Genomic DNA, 24,145 nt, shown 5'->3' with positions numbered 1-24,145 from the left:
TGGAGACCTGACAAACCAGTCTGGCTGTCAGTAAGGGGACTTATAACTGCAATGCCCCTCTGGGAATTATTCAAATTGTCTCTCCAGGAAAGGAGACAAACACTTTATACATCCAACTTGTAATCAATATCTGAATCTATTGCTTCACACATGTTTAAAGAGAATTTTCACTCACAATACAAAATTAGGCAATGCATTAGCAAAACATACAGTAGATCAGGCCCCACTGTAATCTATGAAATGTACAGTATGCCGGTAAATCAGTGGAAGTGTAGTGTAAATGAATGAAACAGTTATTATAGAATTACATGGGAGCTGTAAACATTTTTAACCTTGGGGCTCCCCCTTGTGGCAGCTGAAGGCAAGGCCTATTCATGTATAATGTTGAACGTGTCCTCCTGTCCGAAGCTGGGATGGCAGCTTTCAGCATTGAAGCTGCTGAGGTAAAGTGAAAGCTGAGCTTTGATTGGTTCTTATGCACAACTAGATCCTTATGAAGTGTAACCAATAATCTTCTATCTAATTCTAATCTGAATGCGTCCTTCTGTCTGAATCCGAGCCTTCAACACAGCACTATGCATGTGCTGGCCGTCACCTCCACCTGCTCACACTAGCGTCACTGTGATGGAGGGGAGAGGTAAGGAACCCCCTGCCTACACCACACGTATCATGGTGAGGGAGGCCAGCAGCATGCGAATGTGGTGCCCCTGACCTGGTCAGGCACCACTGAGTACTGCACCCATGCTGGGTCAGTACAACACAGGTAATCCAGAAGGCTGACCGGGGTGTGGACACACAGGCACATAGTAACCAGGTCTCCCACATTGACCTTTGAAGGGACCCATGGGGAATCCAGGAGGGGGCGTGGCCTCCATCTCCACTCAAGGGGTGTGGTAGAGAGGCTGCTTGCTAAGTTGCGGAGGCAGGCACAGAGGGGAGGGAGTAGTGAGTCAGTTAGTGAAGCTCCGCGAGAGAGAGCGGTCACAGAGGAAGAACCTGGAGGTTGTCACTAGTCAGACACCGCAGGTGCAGTGGTTGCTGGCACGGGAGAACGGTCACCTTGCATTGCCGCCCGAAAACCACCTGAGGCCGGAGTGCAGAAAGGTGGCTGAGTATGGGGACTTCTAGGTGAACCAGGCCCGCACGGCGTTACAGGTCCCCAGAGCATGGGCCCATTCAGTTGGCCTGCTCAACTTCATGCCCTTCACCTCACCAATACAGAGTCCGCAGCCATGTAGCAACGAGAGGGCCCATAGGTGACAAGAGGCAAGCAGCCGGAGTTACCTGGTCCAGGCTACAAGCAAACAGGCCGAAAAGAAGAGAACAGGCAGAAGCAACTTCCCTGTGTGACCCCGTAGGACTTCAAGTTGTGGTCGCCACAAAAACAAGAGGGCTAGGAAGGCGAGTCAGTGGCCACCCCCTAAGTCAGCCTGAAGGAGCCTGGTTCCCCACTTGGAGCATCACAGCATCGCCTGGGTTAACTCACCCCTGACACCTGAAGTGAGTAAAAACCCTGAAAGACATTCCTACTGTGCGTGTGAGTTCTTCTGCGACCTGTGGTACCACCCACCTACACCGGGCCCTGGGGCCAGCCTCACTCTCGGGAGGCTATCACATCTAACTGCACCTACCATCAACCCCAGGTGTCCCTTAAGCTGCAGTGGCGGTCGCCCTGACCGCAATACCGAGAGTGGCGTCACGAATCCCATAGAAGTCAACTTACCTGTGACCAGAAGAATCCCGTATGTGGAGTCCCTGAAGACCCTGAGGCAACCTGAAGGTAACGGGGCAAGGGGCTACACACGGTCATCACGTGACCTGAAGAGGGCTGCACCTGTACGGAGGCTGCTGACCGGCATGCTGTGGTGCAGAGCACAGGCTGTGCATGCTGGAGTTGTGGGATGCAGGGATTTTGCTTATGCATTGGGGAGCGCGGGGTCTTTATGTAGGCTGCATGGTGCTTTGTGTTTAGAGGTTGGCAGCGATGTCTCTGAGTAGGACGCCCATGCAGTAGGAGGTGGAGGATCTGCAGAAGGATGTACAGCAGTGTGGGGGCCAGCTGAGGTCACTGATATCACTGCGCCGACCACAAGGGGGTGTGCTGCTGCTCTCTGTTATCTGTCAATACATGCACATGCAGCCAATTCACGAACATCACCTGCACCGACCACTGCATGCTGCTGCTCTCTGTTATCTGCCAATACACACACACATGGCCAATTCACTAACGTCACCTGCATCGACCACTGCATGCTGCTTCTCTCTATTATCTGCCAATACACTAATTTGTTCACTATATAACACTGAACATGTCATTCTTCTGTCCCATGCCGGGATCGAAGCATTTGGCCGATGAGTGTGCAGAGCCAGGTTCAAGTTGTAAATGAATTCCTCAATAAAATGACATCGGTTTTAGTTTGTGTGCATACTGCCAACTCTGGTGCCATTTTATTGAACACACTAATGGCCGCTTTACACGTTGCGATATCGGTACCGATATCGATAGCGTGGGTACCCACCCCCATCTGTTGTGCGACACGGGAAAATCGCTGCCCGTGCCGCACAACATCGCCCAGACCCGTCACACGTACTTACTTGCTCGGCAACGTCGCTGTGACCGGTGAACTGCCTGCTTTCTAAGGGGGCTTTTCGTTCAGTGTCACAGTGACGTCACAGCTGCGTCACTGAACCGCCGCCCAATAGCAGCAGAGGGGCGGAGATGAGCGGGACGTAACATCCTGCCCACCTCCTTCCTTCCGCATTGTGGCCGGGAGGCAGGTAAGGAGAGCTTCCTCGTTCCTGCGGTGTCACACGGAGCGATGTGTGCTGCCGCAGGAACGAGGAACAACTTCATTACTGCTGCACTAACGATATTTGAGAATGGACCCCCATGTCACCGATGAGCGATTTTCCACGTTTTTTCGACGATGCAAAATCGCTCCTAGGAGTCAGACACAACGAGATCGCTTATGCGGCTGGATGTGTGTCACCAATTCCGTGACCGCAACGACTTCGCATTAGCGATGTCGTAGCGTGTAAAGCCCCCTTAAGTCTGCGAATAATATTTGAGACAAACAGGTGGTTGTTGATATTTAGAGAGACAGTGTCGTCAATAAAATGTCTCCAAAGTCAATGTGTGCGTTTACTGCCAACTCTGGCTCCTATTGAAGACACTGTCTCTGTGAATATCGCCAACCACCTGTTTGTTTTACATGATATTCACAGACACAGTGTCTTCAATAAAGGTGCCGGAGGTGGCAATATGCACACGCACTGACTCCGGACTCATTTTGGTGAAGAATTCAACTACATGAACATTACACTGCGCACATGCTGGGCATAGGGATTATGGAGGCGGACAAACCGCAAAATTTAATTAAAGGGGAGGAAAGCAGCCAGGAGAGGAATAGATAAAAAAGACCTCGCCCACAAAGTCCGGCCCCGATGCTAATTCCTCGACACCCAGGGCGAAGAACGGGTTCAATGGCTAATAATATTATATCTGGAAACAGTAGCTACAGTTATGAGCTGCTTCTCCTTCCATTATGGGCTTCATGGGAGTCGCATATGCAGGTATGAAAAGTCCTGAAGCATCTATTTATTCCCTTTGCACTTATTGGCTCCTATCCCACGTGTGCCAAAAATATGGTTATGCAAAGCAATGTATTAGAAGCGGACAGTAACCAGGGTTCCTCATTTTACTGCATTCATACAAACCTAAAGGAAATACGGATTAGGGTAACTCAAGACAAGCAATCTTATTTTAGGCTGTTATGTTATTGTTTTTCCCTTCTTATGAGCATTTCTATTAATGTAGTGTTTTCTCCGTGGACACGCCAAATGCAAGTCAGTATTTTAATGGGAAATAAAATAGAAACTTATTTTTCAATATTAATATTTATTTTTCTTTTTGCACTCACTGGCATAATTAAACATAGTAAAGTCATGTTATTCAGTTAAGGTAATGGTTTGTAGCTGGTGATGGCCAAGTCTACTTTCTCATCTCTGTTAGATAGCTCAGCAGTAGGTCTTTGTTGGCCCCACTTACTCGATAGCACTGCAAAACAAAATAATAGACATTCAGTGGGAATAGTTTCTGTATAATTTTATTTTACTGTAATAATTTAACACAAAGACCCAGAATTGGTGAACAGAAACTATCATTTATAAGCCATGTTTGTGACGACGCTGAAATAAGATGCCGATATCCGCAACATGACAACAAAAGCAGTGAGTAAGGAACAATCCCTTTAGACGGGTATTTCATTAATTCATATCTATAATCTGTGAACAAAACCACACAAATTTGGGGACACAGATCTCTCTGAAAATCTACCTCCAGAGCTAAGTTTAAATGAAAGGAGGCATTAGTTAAACTGTGAGACATGTAATGACTGACAGCCTGAACTCCTGATTTATATGTCTCACATTAGTAAAGCCCCCTTTCTTTTACAATAAGCTCTGGAAGTAGATTCTCAGGGAGATCTATGTCCAGCCCTTAGATCTTAACAGCTCATTTGCATATAAGGAAAATGTGGATTTCTCTGGAACTCTAGACACTGGTTTGCAGATATCAAGGTATCATTTTATTCAGCTTCCTATTATCTTAAGGCCTATGTAGATTTCTTAGCAGGGTTAAGCCTACTAACAGATTCTCTTTAATATTCTACCATATATTTGTTAATAAATTCACATACCAAAACACCTTTTTTAAACAGCAAAGTTTCTGGTAGACCAGTAATCCCAAATTCATTTAGCAGATCCTGAAGAGGAAAAACGATTATCCACAATTAGAGAAAAGTCTTCAGTTAATTTCCACTACGATAGTTATAAATATAACATTAGACATTATATAGGATTAATAGTTACTCCTGAAACTTTGGCATCCACTATCTTGAAGGTGACATCGGGCATCTCTTGACATTTTAGCTGTAAAAAATAAAGACAAAATAGCTTGTTAATTTTTCTCCAGTGTATACAACATGTACTCTAGCTTTTATGTGTTTTATGTTGATGCGTCTAATTGTACAATGCCGGCTGTAAACTCAATATAACATCAATACGATTTTTAATAAGCTTAGTTTAGATTAGTATTGATTCTCCTTCCTGCTCTGTACTGATCATAGATCATCATCAGTACAGGCATGGACAAAAAGAAACGGGCTGCTTTAATACTTTGTATAATCATTGAGTGGCACTTCACCCTACTGGTTATTAAAAAGGCTATTAAAAAATAAGTAAATAAAAAAAGAGCATTCATACAACTAGCAGTCAGTAAGTTATATCATATCCAGTGGTGTAAGAGAAAATTTCTGACTTCTGTAGGGCTAATGTTGCGGGCGGAGGAGGGGACGCTGCGCTCACCCACTGCTCGGGTCCGGCTACTGCTGCTGCTGCTCGGTGGTGGCTCGAGCGGTGGGCCGGATCCCGGGGACTCGAGCGGCATTCCTCGAACGTGAGTGAAAGGGGGTGGTTTGGGTTAGGGATATTGTCCGTGACGCCACTCACGGTTGTGGTGAGGTTGTGACGGGGATCCAGAGAGTGATGACAGGGAGCAGCTTTGATGTTCGTTCTCCCCTCCGTGGGTAGGGGGGTTGGTTGTCCCGGGGCCCCGGTGAGGGGTAGGGATGGATGGCAGGTGGGTTACGGGGCCTGGTGAGGTGCAGGGTCGCGGTGGCAGCGCTCTGCCGCACGGCACGGTGGTACTCACTCAGCCAATGATGAATGCAAAGTCTCCGGTCAAACAAACGGCTGGATGGACGGGTCCCACAGACGGCTGCGGTGTTTCTCCTCCCGGCAGGTTGATGGTGACTGCCTTTCCCTGCACCTGTGTAGTGTGTACGGTTCCAATGGGTTCCCACCGGTAACCCGCTCCCCAGCTTGGATGGGTGCTGAAGGAGCTCCTTTTGCCCGCAGGCTCTGGCCCTGGGAACTGTAGCCTTGGCGGTGACTGTGTTTCCCTCTACGGTTTGAGCTGTCGCTTTCAATCGGGTCTTGACTGCTGGGAAACCCCGGAGGTTCCCTTCGCTAACGGATTTGACCAGTTTTACAGCGACTCCTAGCCTGGTCGGGGTCCGTAAGCCCTGCCGGATGGTGCTGGCTTCTCTTTGTTCACCGGTCCGGTACCGCCGGGCCACCGCCCGTCCACGGTCTTTACGGCTCACTCTAATCGGCCTCTCCTGCAGACGGTCACCACCGTCTGCCAACCTTGCTGTTCCATCCGGGCCACACACCCGGACGCTGTCAGACTGCTCTGCTACCACTTCACTTCTTACTTCAACTCCTCTCACAACTAATCTGACTCCTTTTCCCGCCTCCAGGACTCTGAACTCCTCGGGGGGCGGGACCAACCGCCTGGCCCACCCCCTGGTGTGGACATCAGCCCCTGGAGGAAGGCAACAAGGATTTTGTGTTTGGCTTCGGTGTGCCTAACCGGGGTGTGGGGTGTGTTGGTGTAGTACCTGTGACGACCTGGCTTGTCCAGGGCGCCACATTCCCCTTTAGTAAAATGCAGACCGTCCGCGGGCTGCTCGTCCATCACCGGTTTTATTTTTAACTGTAAAAGAGTAAAAAAAAGGTAAACATATAAAACAAGCATGTTTCATTCTTCCCACATCGGGAGGTACATTACTTAAACGTTACTAAACGGTTGTCTTTATTAACGGTACGGCTTCCGCTCTTCTCCCACCCAAGCAACCTGGCCCTAATGCTGCCCCTAAGCAAATGGGCAGCACCCCTTGACCCCAGTCCAGCACCAAGTTGCCCGAGCGGGTTCTGTCCCTTTCAGGGGACCCACGTCCATGGGGACCCCTGAACCCCCGGAGGATCACCACCGGTTACGGTAGTGGCGGGCCTGGGCCATCTCTTTCCTCCAGGCCCATCCTCCAAATGAGCCTCTCCGGAGGCGGTCACGGTTTCAAGCCTTAAAACATTTTTATCTACATACCACAAGTTCGTGGTTGCCCTGCAAGTTCTCGGGCTTGTCCGTAGCAGTTTCTACGCACGGTTTAAGACAGTCCCCACGGGGAGAACAGTTGCCGGCAACGACCGGTTCAATCATGGTTGTAAATCAGGTCACATCTTCGGTTGATCATTCTTTTACTTATCATTCTCAAACTTTCTAAACGGTTCTGGTGGTCCCAATGGGGACAACTTGCAGCGGAGGACCGCTGCCATCACTCTGACTCCTCGGTGTTGGCCAGAGGAGGGGGCTGGGGGCGGATGCTCGGGCCTCTTGACTGCCCCTCAGCTTCGCATCCAGCGCGAACCATCCCCTCTCCCCGCAGTGCCTGGTGTACTGCACCAAATCTCCCGGCATCAGATTGCGGCCCGGGTGGTCTTCCGGCAGATGGGCATTGACGTCCCGACGGGCCACAAAGATCTCGGCCTCCAGGCCCGGTTCGTATATGAACCCATACCCCCGACGGACGTCAAACCTCCTCACTTGTCCTTCATAGAACGGGCTTCGTGCCCGGAAGGTGGCCTGACAGAGGCTTTCTTTTTCTTTTATCATACGGGCCACCAGCTCCGCCTTCCTTCTCTCTCTCTCGGCAATCTCCAGGCCCAGCGGTGTCGGTTCCCTGTCCCAATACGGGGCCGCTGCGAGCCCCTGCGCACGGGTCGGGCCCCGCGAGACCTTCTAAATACTGTCCACCACTGGCAATCTGGGTGGAAGGTCCCGCGGTGACTTAGCCTGGGGTGCTGCCTTGCAGTGGCAACCCGGCGCAACCTCAGCTGATGTGTGGGGAATGGGCCCAGGGATCCTCTCCCGCCGGACCTCCGCCTCCTCCTGCATGAGACGGGCAACCGGGCCGATGCGGGGTCAGGCACGATCAGCGGTGCCTCCGGTACAGCTTCAACAATGGGCTCGGCCTTCGGCGTCTTCCAAGGAAGCGGTGCTGCACGGTCATGGGCCTCGGCCACAGATCGGTCCGCCTGGGCGGATTGGCAGGGTACCGCTACCGGTGGGGGTGGTAGCGGGCCTAGTGGCGGGGCAGCAGCAGCCAACACGGGTAGCAGGGGAGGTAGCAGGGCGAGCGGGCGTAGACCGGGCCCCTCGGCCACGATGACCGACCCACTAGGGGTACAGGGGCGTGGGTCACTTACCCTCTCCTCCAAGACTCCCTCCACCTCGCGTCTCCGTATGGCCGCCGCCACCACCTCCGCCATGTCGGCCTCCCACTCCTCCAAGAGGAGCTGCATCCGAATCTGCAGCTGCTGTTGGAGCTGGGCGGTCTGGACCTCCACCCACGCCTACGGTGCTGCGGGACGGCTGGTACATTTCTGCGGAGGCGTCTTCCAGGAACCAACAAAAAGATGGCCGCAGGGTCCTGGCGTCCCTGCTTTTTTAGCCGTGGGCTACATGCGGCCAGATGCCATCCGTCCCCCTTAATCTTTTTCCGGCTCCTCCTCTACAGGGGCGGGGTTTCGGCTTTCGCGCCTCCACTGGTCGAGGAGACGCTCGAGCGGGGACTTTTCGCGCGCAAGATGGCGGCTTCTCAAAATTTTTGGCAGGACACCTCCGGCGGTCACAAGGCGCACCTCTACCAGACGGCAGAGCGGTAAGATCCTGTTCATGACGCCAAGTTGTCGCGGGCGGAGGAGGGGACGCTGCGCTCACCCACTGCTCGGGTCCGGCTACTGCTGCTGCTCGGTGGTGGCTCGAGCGGTGGGCCGGATCTCCGTGGGTAGGGGGGTTGGTTGTCCCGGGGCCCCGGTGAGGGGTAGGGATGGATGGCAGGCGGGTTACGGGGCCTGGTGAGGTGCAGGGTCGCAGGGGCAGCGCTGTGCCGCACGGCATGGTGGTACTCACTCAGCCAATGATGAATGCAAAGTCTCCGGTCAAACAAACGGCTGGATGGACGGGTCCCACAGACGGCTGTGGTGTTTCTCCTCCCGGCAGGTTGATGGTGACTGCCTTTCCCTGCACCTGTGTAGTGTGTACGGTTCCAATGGGTTCCCACCGGTAACCCGCTCCCCAGCTTGGATGGGTGCTGAAGGAGCCCCTTTTGCCCGCAGGCTCTGGCCCTGGGAACTGTAGCCTTGGCGGTGACTGTGTTTCCCTCTACGGTTTGAGCTGTCGCCTTCAATCGGGTCTTGACTGCTGGGAAACCCCGGAGGTTCCCTTCGCTAACGGATTTGACCAGTTTGTCCAGCCTGGCTTTTTTATGTCTCGGGGTAAGAAGTGGGGTCTTCCTGGGTATCCTACCATATAGTCCCTTTTCATTCAAACGCCGATGGATAGTACGGGTTGACACTGTTGTACCCTTGGACTGCAGGGCAGCTTGAACTTGTTTGGATGTTAGTCGAGGTTCTTTATCCACCATCCGCATAATCTTGCGTTGAAATCTCTCGTGAATTTTTCTTTTCCTTCCACATCTAGGGAGGTTAGCCACAGTGCCATGGGCTTTAAACTTCTTGATGACACTGCGCACCGTAGACACAGGAACTTTTAGGTCTTTGGAGATGGACTTGTAGCCTTGAGATTGCTCATGCTTCCTCACAATTTGGATTCTCAAGTCCTCAGACAGTTATTTGGTCTTCTTTCTTTTCTCCATGCTCAATGTGGTACACACAAGGACACAGGACAGAGGTTGAGTCAACTTTAATCCATGTCAACTGGCTGCAAGTGTGATTTAGTTACTGCCAACACCTGTTAGGTGCCACAGGTAAGTTACAGGTGCTGTTAATTACACAAATTAGAGAAGCATCACATGATTTTTCAAACAGTGCCAATACTTTTCACATCATCAATAAACATTAGTGACCCAGTGCCATTGGAAGCCATGCATATCTATGCCATCACACTGCCTCCACCATGTTTTACAGACGATATGGTGGGGTTTAAAATATGAGCCGTTTCAAGCCCTCTCCATATTTTCTTCTTCTATCATTCTGGTACAGGTTGATCTTAGTTTCATCTGTCTAAAGCATGCTTTTCCATAACTGTCTTCTTTAGAAGTTTTTTTGGCAAACCCTAATCTGACCTTTCTATTTTTAGGCTGATTATAGTGAAGTCTTTTCTTTATAGTAGGCTTAGGGATGCTTTACACGCTGCGACATCGCTACCGATATATTGTCAGGGTCACGTAGTTAGTGACGCACATCCAGCGCCGGTAGCGACATTGCAGCGTGTAACACTAATGATCGATGATCAATGATCGCAAAATCATTCCAAAATGGTGATTGTTGACACGTCGTTCATTTCCTTAATATTGCTGCTGCCACAGGTACAATGTTGTTCGGCGTTCCTGTGGCATCACACATCGCTATGTGTGACACCGCGGGAGACAAATATCTCCTTACCTGCGTCCACCGGCAATGCGGAAGGAAGGAGGTGGATGGGATGTTACGTCCCGCTCATCTCCTCCCCTCCGCTTCTTTTGGCCGGCCGCTTAGTGACGCCACAGTGACGTCGCTATGACGCCGAACACACCTCCCCCTTGAGAGAGGGATTGTTCGGCGGTCACAGTGACATCGCTGACCAGGTATGTGCATGTGACGTTGCTATAGCGACAATGTTTGCTACGGCAGCGAGCACCAAATGTCGCACGTACGACGGGTGTGGGTGCTATCGCGCTCGACATTGCTAGCGATGTTGCAGCGTGTAAAGCACCACTTAGATACTGAAACTCCTACTTCATGGAGAGTGTTCTTCACTTAGGTGAATGTTGTGAAGGGATTTTTCTTCACCATGGAAAGAATTCTATGATCATCTACCACTATCGACGTCCATGTCTATCCAGGCAGTTTTGAATTCCCAAGTTCACCAGTGTGCTTTTTTTTGCAGAATGTACCAAACTGTTGATTTAGCCACTCCTATCATTTTTGTTATATCTTTGATAGATTTCTTCTTTTTTCAGACTAATGATGGTCTCTTGCTCTTCCATTAACAACTCCTTTGACCGCTTGTTCTGGGTTCACAGCAACTGCTTCAAAATGCAAATTCCATACCTGTAATCAGCTCCAGACCTTTTCCCTGGTTAGTTGATGATGCATTAATGAGAGACTGGTCAATGCAGCCTATTAAAGAGCTTTTGAGATAATTGTACAATTTTGGTCCCTTTTGGTCCCTTGAAAATGAGATAGCTACATTTGAAAGGGCTGTAATACCTATACTCTTACTAAAATTATGACATGAATACCCTCAAATTAAAGCTGAAAGTCTGCATTTTAAGCTCATACTGATTTTACAACTGTATCTTGAATATCTTTTGATAAACAGCTAAAATGCCAAAACTTGTGTCATTGTCCAAATATTTATCGACCTAACGGTATGTAGTTTTTTTTCTACTTAAATAGCATTATAGTAGAGATTCACAGATCAATTCACAGCACTTTGCTCCATCGACCAGATCAATAGTCTTTGGCTGCTGGATGGAAGGCTCACAAATCTTTTACCTTCCAGGCAGTGACATAGCAACTGCTTTTGCCGCACAGGACGGTCGTCACATTTGCCACCCCCCTACATTGGCCGTCGATAAGGGTACTTTCACATTTGCGTTAGTCGCAATCCGCCGTTTTGGAAAACAGTGCAATCCATTAACGGCTTGCGCTGTTTCCCATAGACTTGTATGAACGACGGATTGCAACTAATGTGTGTGCATTGTATTTGCCGCATGACGGATCAGTCGTGGAACGACTGACCGTCGGGCGGCAGAAACGCAGCATGTAGCGTTTTCTGAGTGGTGGAATCCATTGTTTTTCACTGCGCATGCGGTCGAACGATAAGCTTTTGAGTGCGATCAGCTGATCGCCCAGCTTTTGAGAGCAATCAGCTGATCGGCCGGCTTTTGAGAGTGATCAGCTGACCGGCCGGCTTTTGTGAACGATCAGCTGATCGCTCGGCGGCCAGCTTTTGAGAGCGATCAGCTGGTCGGCCGGCTTTTGAGAGTGATCAGCTGATCGCCCAGCGGCCGGCCACCGGGGGATCAGCTGATCATTCACAATAGCCTGCCGCCGGTAAAACAGTAAAAAAAAACAAATGGATCGTTGTTTTGCAGCATTTTTGCAATCGGTCGGTCTCTCTATCTCTCTCTGTTTGTCTGTCGGTCTCTCTCTCTCTGTTGGTTGGTCGGTCTCTCTGTCTATCTGTTGGTGGATCTCTCTCTCTCTCAGTCTCTATCTCTCTCTGTCGATCGGTCTATCCCTCTCACCCCCTCTCTCATACTCACCGATCATCGGCGTGGCGCTGCACGGCTCTCACAAAGCTCCGGCGATTTTTCCTCTTTTGAAAATGCCGGCCACTCATTATTCCATCTTGTATTCCCTGCTTCCCCCACCCACCGGCACCTATGATTGGTTGCAGTCAGACACGCCCCCACGCTGAGTGACAGCTGTCTTACTGCAACCAATCACAGCCACCAGTGGGCAGGTCTATATCATGCAGTTCAATAAAAAAAATTTAAAAAAACGGCGTGCGGTCTCCCCCAATTTTGATACCAGCCAAGATAAAGCCACATGGCTGAAGGCTGGTATTCTCAGGATGGGGAGCTCCATGTTATGGGGTGCCCCCAGCCTAAAAATATCAGCCAGTAGCCGCCTGGAATTGCCACATTCATTAAATGCGACAGTCCTGGGACTCTACCTGGCTGATCCCGAATTGCCTGGTGCGGTGGAAATCGGGGTAATAAGGAGTTAATGGCAGCTCATGGTTGCCACTAAGTACTAGGTTGATCATGACAGGCATCTATAAGACACCCCCCATGATTAATCTGTATTGAAAGTAAATAAACACAAACAACGAAAAATCCTTAATTTGAAATAAAAGACAAAAAAACCACCCTTTTTCCCCACTTTATTAACCCGCAAATACCATACAGGTCCGGCGTAATCCACACGAGGTCCCACGATGCTTTCATCTCTGGTACATCGGAAGCTGACAGGAGCGACAGTAGAACACCGCCACTTCTGTGAGTTCCACACAGAAACTGAAGTGAATCACGCTGTCAGCAGGGACGTCACTGAGGTAGTGCCGGTGTGTGCAGTGATGATGGGGGTGGTAGTGCCTTGGTGTCTGTGGTGATGATGGGTGCGGTAGTGCCGAGATTTGTGCGGTGATGATGGGGTGGCATTTTTTACCCCCAAAATGCCGCCCCCTGACACGTGCCGCCCGGGGCGGACCGCCCCCTCCCCCCCCTCTTTGCTACGCCACTGCTTCCATTGTTTCTAGAGCAATGTCATCTGTGTGTCACATCAAAATGATAATATCACTCCAGACTGGCTAAGCCACACCAAGTAACCCTGAAGGTAAGAAATTCTCAAGCCTTTTGTCTAGAGGCCGGAGACTACTGATCTGGTTGATTGACTGAAGTCCTGTGAATTGATACACTAAACACTGTAAATTTTATATTACTTACTTCAAGGTAAGGCAGCAGTCTTTTGCAGTATGGACATGTATAAGATACAAAACAAAATAGTACAGGTTTTTCCCCAGCATCTCTAAAAACGTTTTCCATTGATTGCTATAAAAGAAAAAGTAATTATAAGATACAAAACATAAAATAATACATTGTTGATGAAAGCTATTGTAAAGAGCACAATAGATAAATCGAAGCACCACTTCAATGTTTTTTGACTTTTTTAGCGCTGGAGTGGCACTTTAAATCTAATTCCTCTGCCCCTCATATTCTCCCCTTCCAGCGGCTTCACCTTTTTGCCAACATTGCTCTGGTCCCACGGCTCCATCTTGAGTCCGTAACTTCTGACTGGCTGTAAGTCATGAGTTACGTCACAAGGTGGCAATGCAAGTCTATGAGCGCAAGAATCAATCCAGAATGAGGCTCTCATAGAGTAGCATTGAGTTGTGACATCCAGTGTGCTTCACCAAACACTAGGTCACAAATCACAAGACACCGACCAGAGAGTAGCTGAAAGCAAATGAAGACACCAGAAGGTGAATATGAGAGGGGGTCAGGGAAGCTACATTTAAAGCACCACTCCAGCACGGAAATAAGAAAAAACAAAATGCTGGAGTGGTGCTTTTTAACATCTTAAAGTAAATCTGTAAGTAGGATGCATCCTTTCCAAATGTTTATATGGTCATGCTCCTATCTGAAAGATAATGTCGTCCACACTTTTACTGATGCAATCTGTTATTTCTTGAGTAAAGCTGGTGTCACACTAAACGACAGCGACAACGACGTCGCTGTTACGTCACCATTTTCGGTGACGTAACAGCGACCTTGTAAGTCGCTGTTATGATCGCTGCTTAGTTGTCAAACACAGCAGAAGCAGCGATCATAAGGTCGCTGTGCTACATGTTCAGAGAGCAGGGAGCCGCGCTTAGCGCTGGCTCCTTGCTCTCCTGCAGCACACATCGGGTTAATTAACCCGATGTGTGCTGCAGGTACATGTCACAGTTCAGAGAGCAGGGAGCCGCGCTTAGCGCTGGCTCCTTGCTCTCCTGCAGCACACATCGGGTTAATTAACCCGATGTGTGCTGCAGCTACATGTCACAGTGCAGAGAGCAGGGAGCCGCGCGCACTGCTTAGCGCTGGCTCCTTGCTCTCCTTGCTACAGTATGCATCGGGTTAATTACCCGATGCATACTGCAGCCACATGTCACAGTGCAGGAGCCGGCGCTGGCAGCAAGAGCGGAGGCTGGTAACCAGCGTAAACATCGGGTAACCAGGGAAAGGTCTTCCCTTGGTTACCCGATGTTTACGCTGGTTACAGCTTACCGCAGCTGCCAGTGCCGGCTCCTGCTCGCTTCATTTCGTCGCTCTCTCGCTGTCACACACAGCGATGTGTGTGTCACAGCGGGAGAGTGACGACCAAAAAATGAAGCTGGACATTCAGCAACGACCGGCGACCTCACAGCAGGGGCCAGGTCGTTGCTGGATGTCACACACAGCGACAGCGACGGGACGTCGCTGCAACGTCACAGAAAATGGTGACGTAGCAGCGACGTCGTTGTCGTCGTCGTTATGTGTGACACCAGCTTAAGGAATTGCTGTTTTAATTCATATGCAAATGAGGTTTAAGTGCTCTAGGCATGATAGAGTATTTCTAAAGCCTCTACCTTCCTGGCTCTATTTTCACACCCAGGTCCACCTTCCTCTGCTTGATTGACAGCTCACTTTGTTTGACCACACTGTTAGTGAGCTGTCAATCTAGTAGAGTAAGGTGGGAATGGGTGGCTATAGGCGCCAAAAAGGCAGAGACTTGAGACGTGCTTTGTCCGCACACACAGCATTTAAGCCTCATTTGCATATTAATTAAAACAACAATTTTTGAATCAAGGAGCAACAGATTGAAGCAATTAAAGTATGGATGAGACTTGCTCTCAGAGAGCAATAAGTCCACATAAGCTTATAAGTTTTGGGGCGTGGATCATTGTGACAGATTTTTTTTTAAGGATTATTTTCAAAAACTTACTGATCACTCGGGGTTCAATTGCTGAGATAGAGCCTGAAATTTGGTTTTCTGCGAGGCCCAGCATACGGCTCCCCAATGATTATCAAGTTATCCCCTATCGTTTGAATAAGAGATAACTTGTTTTCTGGGGTGTGACCCTTTAAAAGGGTTGTCAAGAACTAACATATTAAAGATCAATAGGATAGGTAATCAATAACGTAATGATGGGGGACCCCCACCAATCTGCTGTTAAGTGCTTTGACAGTGGCCAGATATAAAGAATATGCAGTGCATAGAGCGTGGCTCCATACATTGTTGAGTGACTGTTCCCTTATATTGTATCTTGTATCCCTTTCACTTTAATAGGAGATAAAGTACAATACATGGGAATGGTCAAGAAAATATACATTTTTACCCTTTGAACATAAATCAGCTGCACTAAACTCGTATAATGGCTTCAAATAAATTAATGAAAAATATACTTTATGAACTTTTAGAAATTAGCTGAAATATTATTTCACCTGTATTCAGTTGTTCCATAAGTCAAAATAACCTCAGATTACTCTATTTTTAACATACAATGGTGTTTTTAGACCTTTCTAACTTGAGCAACATTCAACATACAGTGCCAAAGATAGTCCAGATTCGTGACAGGCACTATTGAAGGGAAGATGCAAGCAATCAGAGGACACATTGCCCTGGTGAAATACCTGTATCATTATTGTGTATGCAGAAACAAAAGTTCCAGGCGGCACACAATCCAAGGTGCACGTGTCCAAGGAAGGCATCCACAGTATAACTTGAACAAAGGACCGGCACTCGAAATCTTCTGGAATCTTTTACAATTTGTTCCACATCATAAGTATACAGGCGTAAAGGCGTACATTTACACCTGTGTGCTTATGATGTGGAATAAATTGTAAAAAATTCCAGAAGATTTGGAGTGCCGGTCCTCTGTTCAAGTTATTGTGTATGCACTGATTGGGTATAGCCAAGTGTGTAGCGGGCGTGGCTATACCCACCCACCAAATTCATGGAAAAAGACAGTGTTTCTTATGCCAGAAATGCTTTTAGAGTCCCCGACTGGAGCAACATTTCTCTTCAGATGATGGAGGCAAATGGCACTAATAATATGCACTGGGTCCATGAATTGGCACGCTGCTCTTAATCTTTATTAAGACTGAAATACCATTTAACTTGGACATTTATCTCTGTTGGTTAATGGTTTATTATTCTACACTCTCTTTATTTTTGGTAGACATTTTGGGATTTTGGGACCAATGCCAAGTTAATATGGTTTCAACTGTTTGCCCATTTAGACGAGCCTATAATCAGCAAACAAGTGTACGCAACAATGTTCATTCCCAATTATTGGCCATGCAAACATGCAAGTGATCACCTGACAAACAAGCAAAATTTTCAGCCATTTGGTGATCAGATCATTTATGCTGGCAGAAATCGATAGACGATCAGGCGAGTGAGCTATGGAATCACTAGGCTAAAGAAGTAAAGAGTTTTTTATTTAACCAATAAAGACAAAGATAAATCTTCTCTAAAATTAATGTTTCAGTTTCTTCATTTTCTGCATGTTAAAGGAAACCTGTCAGCAGATTTGGGGCCTATAAGCTACGGCCACCACCAGTGGGCTCTTATATACAGCATTCTAACATGCTGTATAGAAGAGGCCAGGCCGCTGTGTAGAGCATAAAAAACACTTTATAATACCCACCTAAATGGTTGCTACGGTGGAGTTGGGTCATATGGGCGTCTCCATTCTGCGGTCCCGGCGCCTCCTCTTTCGGCCATCTTTGTCGTCCTTCTGAAGCCGTGGTACATGACACATCTTACGTCGTCAACACTCACCAGCATTGAGGTCCTGAGCAGGGCAGGACCGGTGAGTGTTTATGACGTAGGAGGCATCATGCACACAGGCTTCAGAAGGAGGACGAAGATGGCCGAAAGAGGAGGCTCCGGCACCAGAGAACAGAGATGCCCATATGACCCAACTGCACCGTGCCGACCATTTAGGTAAGTATCATGAAGTGATTTTTACATTCTACACATAGGCCTGGGCTCTTATATACTGCATGTTAGAATGCTGTATATAAGAGCCCACTGGTGGTGGCCGCAGCTTATAGGCACCAAATCTGGTGACAGGTTCCCTTTAAATCAAAATGATTATTCATTTATAACCTACTTTAAATGTTAGAATCAATATGGCTTTAGTCTTTGTCACTTTTTCAAAAAGAAGTAATATTAAAACAATAAAAATGTGATATTTCAATATGATAAACTAACATCATAATCATAACCACATACTGGCTATCATTTTATTGTCTAAATTATTTATTCTTGGTAAAGGCATGTGCCCTACCACTCCTCCTGTTGGTAGAATAATGTTTAGGAGACAATTGGTCGGCTACCGTGTGATGTCGCTGTGACGCCGAACGTCCCTCCCCCTTCAGGAAGAGGATGTTCGCCGCCCATACCAACGTCGCCCAGGAGGTAAGTGCGTGTGACAGGGGGTTAACGCCTTTGTGCGCCACGGGCAACTAATTGCCCGTGATGCACAAACGACGGGGGTGGGTGCGATCGCTTATGTGATTTATCGTACCGTGTGACACCCGCATAAGTCACATTTTGTATCTTTGCATTACACTGTGTGCAGAATTATTAGGCAGATGAGTATTTTGATCACATTATAATTTGTATACATGTCCTACTCCAAGCTGTATAGGCTTGAGAGCCAACTACTAATTAAGTAATCAGGTGATGTGCATCTCTGTAATGAGGAGGGGTGCGGTGTAATGACATCAACACCCTATATAAGGTGTGCTTAATTATTATGCAACTTCCTTTCCTTTGGCAAAATGGGTTAGAAGAGATATTTGACAGGCTCTAAAAAGTCCAAAATTGTGAGATGTCTTGCAGAGGGATGCAGACTTGAAATTGCCAAACTTTTGAACATGATCCCGAAAAATCAAGGGTTTCATGGCAAATTGCCAACAGGGTCGCAAGAAGCGGGTTGGGCAAAAAAGGTGCAAAATAACTGCCCATGAATTAAGGAAAATCAAGCGTGAAGCTGCCAAGATGCCATTTGCCACCAGTTTGGCCATATTTCAGAGCTGCAACGTTACTGGAGTAGCAAAAATCACAAGGTGTGCCATACTCAGGGACATGGCCAAGGTAAGGAAGGATGAAAAACGACCACCTTTGAACAAGAAACATAAGATAAAACATCAAGACTAGGCCAAGAAATATCTTAAGACTGATTTTTCAAAGGTTTTATGGACTGATGAAATGAGAGTGACTCTTGGTGGGCCAGAGGCTGGATCAGTAAAGGGCAGAGAGCTCCACACCGACTCAGACGTCAGCAAGGTGAAGGTGGGGTACTGGTATGGGCTGGTATCATCAAAGATGAACTTGTGGGACATTTTCAGGATGAGGATGGAGTGAAGCTCAACTCCCAGACCTACTGCCAGTTTCTGGAAGATAACTTCTTCAAGCAGTGGTACAGGAAGAAGTCGGTATCATTCAAGAAAAACATGATTTTCATGCAGGACAATGCTTCATCACATGCATCCAACTACTCCACAGTGTGGCTGGCCAGTAAAGGTCTAAAAGATGAAAAAATAATGACATGGCTCCCTTATTCACCTGATCTGAACCCCATAGAGAACCTGTTGTCCCTCATAAAATGTAAGATCTACAGGGAGGGATAACAGTACACCTTTCGGAACAGTGTCTGGGAGGCTGTGGTGGCTGCTGTATGCAATGTTGATTGTAAACAGATCCAGCAACTGACAAAATCTATGGATGGTAGGCTTTTGAGTGTCATCATAAAGAAAGGTGGTTATATTGGTCACTATTTTTTGGGGGTTTTGTTTTTGCATGTCAGAAATATTTATTTCTAAATTTTGTGCAGTTATATTGGTTTATCTGGGGAAAATAAACAAGTAAGATGGGAATATATTTGTTTTTTATTAAGTTGCCTAATAATTCTGCACAGTAATAGTTACCTGCACAAACAGATATCCTTGTAAGATAGCCAAATCTAAATAAACCCCATTCCAACTTCCAAAAATATTAAGCTTTGACATTTATGAGTCTTTTGGATTGATTGCGAACATAGTTGTTGATCAATAATAAAAAAAAATCCTCTAAAATACAACTTGCCTAATAATTCTGCGCACAGTTTATACACTAAAGGCCACTTTACACACAGCGACATCGCTAGTGATCTCGCTGCCGATCCCACCCGCCCCTGTCATTTGTGCATCACGGGCAAATCGCTACCCGTGGCTCACAATATCGCTAGGCCCCGTCACACGGACTTACCTTCCTAGCGACGTCGCTGTGGCCGGTGAACAGCCTCTTTTCTAAGGGGGGCGGTTCGTGCGGCATCACAGCGACGTCACACGGCAGGCGTTTAATAGAAGCGGAGGGGCGGAGAGCAGCCGCATGCAAGACACGCCCACCTCGTTGCCAGAGGATGCAGGTATGGTGTTGTTTTGTTCGTTGTTCCTGGGGTGTCACACATAGCGATGTGTACTGCCTCAGGAACGACCAACAACCTGTATCCTGAACCAGCAACGACATTTGAGAAATGAATGACGTGTCAACAATCAATGATTTGGTGAGTATTTTACATCGTTAGCGGTCGCTCCTACGTGTCACACACTACGACGTCGCTAACGAGGCCGGATGTGCGTCACGAATTCCGTGACTCCACTGACATCTTGTTAGCGATGTCGTTGTGTGTAAAGCCCCCTTTACTGGTTGACGATTGGTTCATGTACTGTGTATAAGAATATCCTTATTTATTATAAATGATGACAGGACTATACATGACAAGGACTGTTTTCCTTTTGTATCTCCTAATAGATTGTATGCAGAGTCCTCACTCCTCTTGTGTGATTCGTTGATTTATATGGAACTCTATTGTTGGTACAAGTACAATCTGAATTGTAAAGTGCTGCAGAATAAATTGCTGCTATAGAAATACATAGTATAACTAATAATAATAATATTTATTCACTTTATAGCACCATTCATTTCACAGCGCTTTACATAAATCAGTATGTAAAGTATGTAAAGTATCAGTATGTATACCTTACCGCCATATGCCTCCTTTTTATACAGGCATATAAAATATTTTACTTTTTGGATTCTGTACAAATTTCACAGAACAAATAAATAGGCTTCATTGTACATTGTATGTATGGTGGAAAGCTTCAAGAGGAACCTCAAGACCCACCTCTTCCAACAAGCCTACAACCTACAATAGCCCTCAGTCCAGTAGACCACTGCGCAACCAGCTCTGTCCTCACCTATTGTACCATCACCCATTCCCTGTAGACTGTGAGCCCTCGCGGGCAGGGTCCTCTCTCCTCCTATACCAGTCTGTTTTGTACTGTTAATGATTGTTGTACGTATACCCTCTTTCACTTGTAAAGCGCCATGGAATAAATGGCGCTATAATAATAAATAATAATAATAATTCTCCTTTCTAAGCATATGGCATCAGACAGTGTCTGTACGGCAGTCAACAGAGGTGACTTGGCTAGGAAAAAGAATGGTCTCTGTACACTTTCTTAAAGCACTGAGCACACGGTTCTATCATATTTCCAGAAAGTATTTAGTGCTATGTAGCACCAATGACTATAAAAACAATACTAACAAAGAAACAATACGGTAGCTAATAAACATACTTGCTCCCTACATGTGTAGATAAGTGCCTGGTTTCCTACAGAACTTAGCATGGGACATTTTGAGCTACTGAAATCTGTAATAACTTGAGCTTCAGATAAGCTATAACTTGTTACACGTCTAATATACATGGAAAATATACCTTATCTTGTATCTTCTCCATCGCGGTGTTGTAAATAGTGGTGACACTCAACGCTCACTTCTTTCTTCAGGCACTTCCTACATCTTCTGTCATCTCTACTGTCCTATATATGGCATGCTTATGGGCAAAAGGCCAGGCCTGATTTTACAGTGCTAATTAAAATCTTAGGAGTGGCACAGATTATTGAAGGTGTGCAGAATATTTATTAGAAATTATACATAATTTGCATTTATATGTTGACATTCTTGTTTTAGTTAAAGGGGTGTTACAGTTGTACTTATTGTTACTATTACAGCATGCTAATTAGTGTTACAGCAAATAAAGCATAAATAAGTTGTTTGCATTCAAGAACCTTCATGTCATGGAGACCTTTAAAGGGAACCTGTCACCACTTTTTTGGCCTATAGGCTGCGGCCACCACAAATGGGCTCTTATATACAGCATGCTATATAAGAGCCCAGGACGCTGTGTAGAACATAAAAAACACTTTATAATACTCATCTAAGGAGCGGTGCGGTGGAGTTGGGTCAGATGGGTGTCTCTGTTGTCTGGTGCTGGCGCCGCCTCTTTTGCCCATTTTTTTTCCTTCTTCTGTAGCCGGGGTGCATGATGGGTCTAGGTCATTCACACTCGCTGGTATCGAGGTCCGGCGCAGGCGCACTTTGATCTGCCCTGAGCAGGGCAGATCAAAGTATTGTAGTGCTCCTGGATGAGACCTCAATGCCGGCTAGTGTGTATGACGTAGGATGCATCATGCATACAGGCTTGAGTAGGAGGACGAAGATTGCCAAAAGAGGCGGCACCGGACAATGGAGACGACCATATGGCCCAACTCCACCCCAGCGCAACCGTTAGGTAAGTATTATAAAATGTTTTTTATGTTCTACACAGCGGCCTGGGCTCTTATATACAGCATATTAGAATGCTGTATATAAGAGCCCGGTGGTGGTCGCTGCAGCTTATAGGCCAAAAAAGTGGTGGCAGGTTCTCTTTAAAGAGGTTATCCAGGTCTACTTTTTAGTTTTACTATGTGCCTAAGAACTAACAGGCTAACTACTTGCTTGTGGTTTCTGGTGCTATTCTCTGCCAGTACAGTGCAGTCACAGACGTTCTTGCTGGCGATTCAGCAGCTTCTCCGGATGTCACGTCTACAAAGCAGCGGCTCTGCTGTGTTGATGAGGCATGACTGCTGACATCATGATGATTGACAGCTGTCTTCACACTGACTAACTGCAAAATAAATGTCCCCAATATGTAGTAAGCAGCTTCATTGTATACATGTTCTCATATATGATAGATAGTAAAAGATAAAAATACAGACATATGTATCAAAAATGGAAAAAAAAGTTCAAGATATGTGCTGTGCAAATACAGAGCCTAGATTATGTCTGAGGTGAGTCAGCTCCAAGTGTTCTGTTGTGTGAGACGAATTGGGCATAGTCATCTATAATAATATAATAATCTTTATTTCTATAGCGCCAATATATTCTGCATTGCTTTACAATTCAAATGTTCATATAGAAACATTCAATTAGAGCAAAAATAAAGACAACCCTGCTTGTAAGAGCTTACAATCTACAATGGTGTGAGGTGGGGGTGACAAGGTGCTTATTTACAACAACGGTCTGGCCATCTCAAAGAAATGGGGGATAGATAAGGCTGCATGAGCCAGTCAGCCAATCTTTGTGATGCTTTGAGTGCGATGGAGCCTGACGTAAAGTTATGTTCTGAGAAGTAGTGGAGGGACTCCATGGGAATTTACTTCTATTAGGGAAGTTAATAGGCCACCCTAAAAAGATGTGTTTTTAGGGTGCGTCTGAAACTGTGTAAGTTGTGGTTTGTCCTAATTTCTTGGGGTAGAGCATTCCAGAGGATTGGTGTAGCTCGGGAGAAGTCTTGGAGCTGGGAGTGGGAGGTTCAGATTAGTGTGGATGTTAGTCAAAAGTAATTTGCGGAGTGTAGATAATGGGTAGGGTGATAGACAGAGAGGAGGGTGGAGATGTAGTGGGTGCCGCACTGTGGAGAGTTTTGTGGGTGAGAACAAGCAATTTAAATTGGATCCTATGATTAGATTCTATGATCTAGAATAAAACAAAAAAGTTTGCAGTTACAAAGATTGTGTTACATGAAAAAAAACTAAAAATACATATACAATTATGTTATAATACACCAACCGAACATAGCTGGTAGAGGAACTAACATATGGGTCAGGGAGGCAAACAATTCCATTGGAAGACACCACCGATTTTAAAGTTTACATTAGCCATTGTGTCCCAATATATTGAGCTTGTATATCCATAGTAGTTTCTTCTTATTGAACAATCGCTCTCAGTCACCACCGTGCTGAAGTGGTGGTATATGCTCAATGGTGCAAAAACTTAATTGTTTCTTATTGTACCCACTTTCAGTAAAATGTTTAGAGAGGGAGAGTTTCATTTTCTGTTTTCTAAAATTGCTGGGTTTTTTTTAAACATCATTCACTATGCAGTTTACTGTACATATTGATTTAATCTTTCCTGTCAATATTTAAAGAGAATGCTCAATTTTTATAATTTTTTTAACAAAAGAAAATAAAATGAAATAATCTTTGGCGAATTCACTACATTGTGAGACCGATAACTTTTTTCTACTTTTTTTGTAGACCATTGAATAAAGCTTTTTTTTTTTGCCAAATTTAAGTTCATATGAATTTTTCATAATTTGGTTAATTTGTGTGTGACTGGATGAGCAAAAGCCAGCAATTCTGGTATTGTTTTTCTTATTTTTACCTATGGTGTTCACTAAATGGGATAAATAATGATAAAGTTTCATAGAATCGGTCAAAATCAATAGGTCAATGATATTCAATTCATATTATTTTTTTTATTTCACTACTTTTGCACAAGAAAATCACTTTGTATTGAAAATACGTTTTTGTGTCCTATGTTGAGAGCTATA

General features: G+C 46.4%; 1 protein-coding gene across 1 annotated transcript; it reads right to left on the bottom strand.

Annotated features, from left to right (window-relative positions):
• Positions 1 to 3,889: 3,889 nt before the first annotated feature.
• On the bottom strand, positions 3,890 to 21,306 carry LOC142295857 (thioredoxin-like). The gene is made up of 5 exons (XM_075338949.1): positions 21,209 to 21,306; positions 13,359 to 13,463; positions 4,870 to 4,929; positions 4,698 to 4,763; positions 3,890 to 4,057 (listed from the first exon to the last, which is right to left on the bottom strand). Exons 1-5 carry the CDS (start codon positions 21,227 to 21,229, stop codon positions 3,992 to 3,994), a joined length of 318 nt encoding a protein of 105 aa, XP_075195064.1. The 5' UTR covers positions 21,230 to 21,306; the 3' UTR covers positions 3,890 to 3,991.
• Positions 21,307 to 24,145: the final 2,839 nt, after the last annotated feature.

This window comes from Anomaloglossus baeobatrachus, chromosome 1 (genome assembly GCF_048569485.1).
Source record: "Anomaloglossus baeobatrachus isolate aAnoBae1 chromosome 1, aAnoBae1.hap1, whole genome shotgun sequence".
Lineage (NCBI taxonomy): Eukaryota > Metazoa > Chordata > Amphibia > Anura > Aromobatidae > Anomaloglossus > Anomaloglossus baeobatrachus.
Note: the sequence above shows the minus strand (reverse complement) of the source record. Positions and strands in the feature narration are given on the sequence as shown.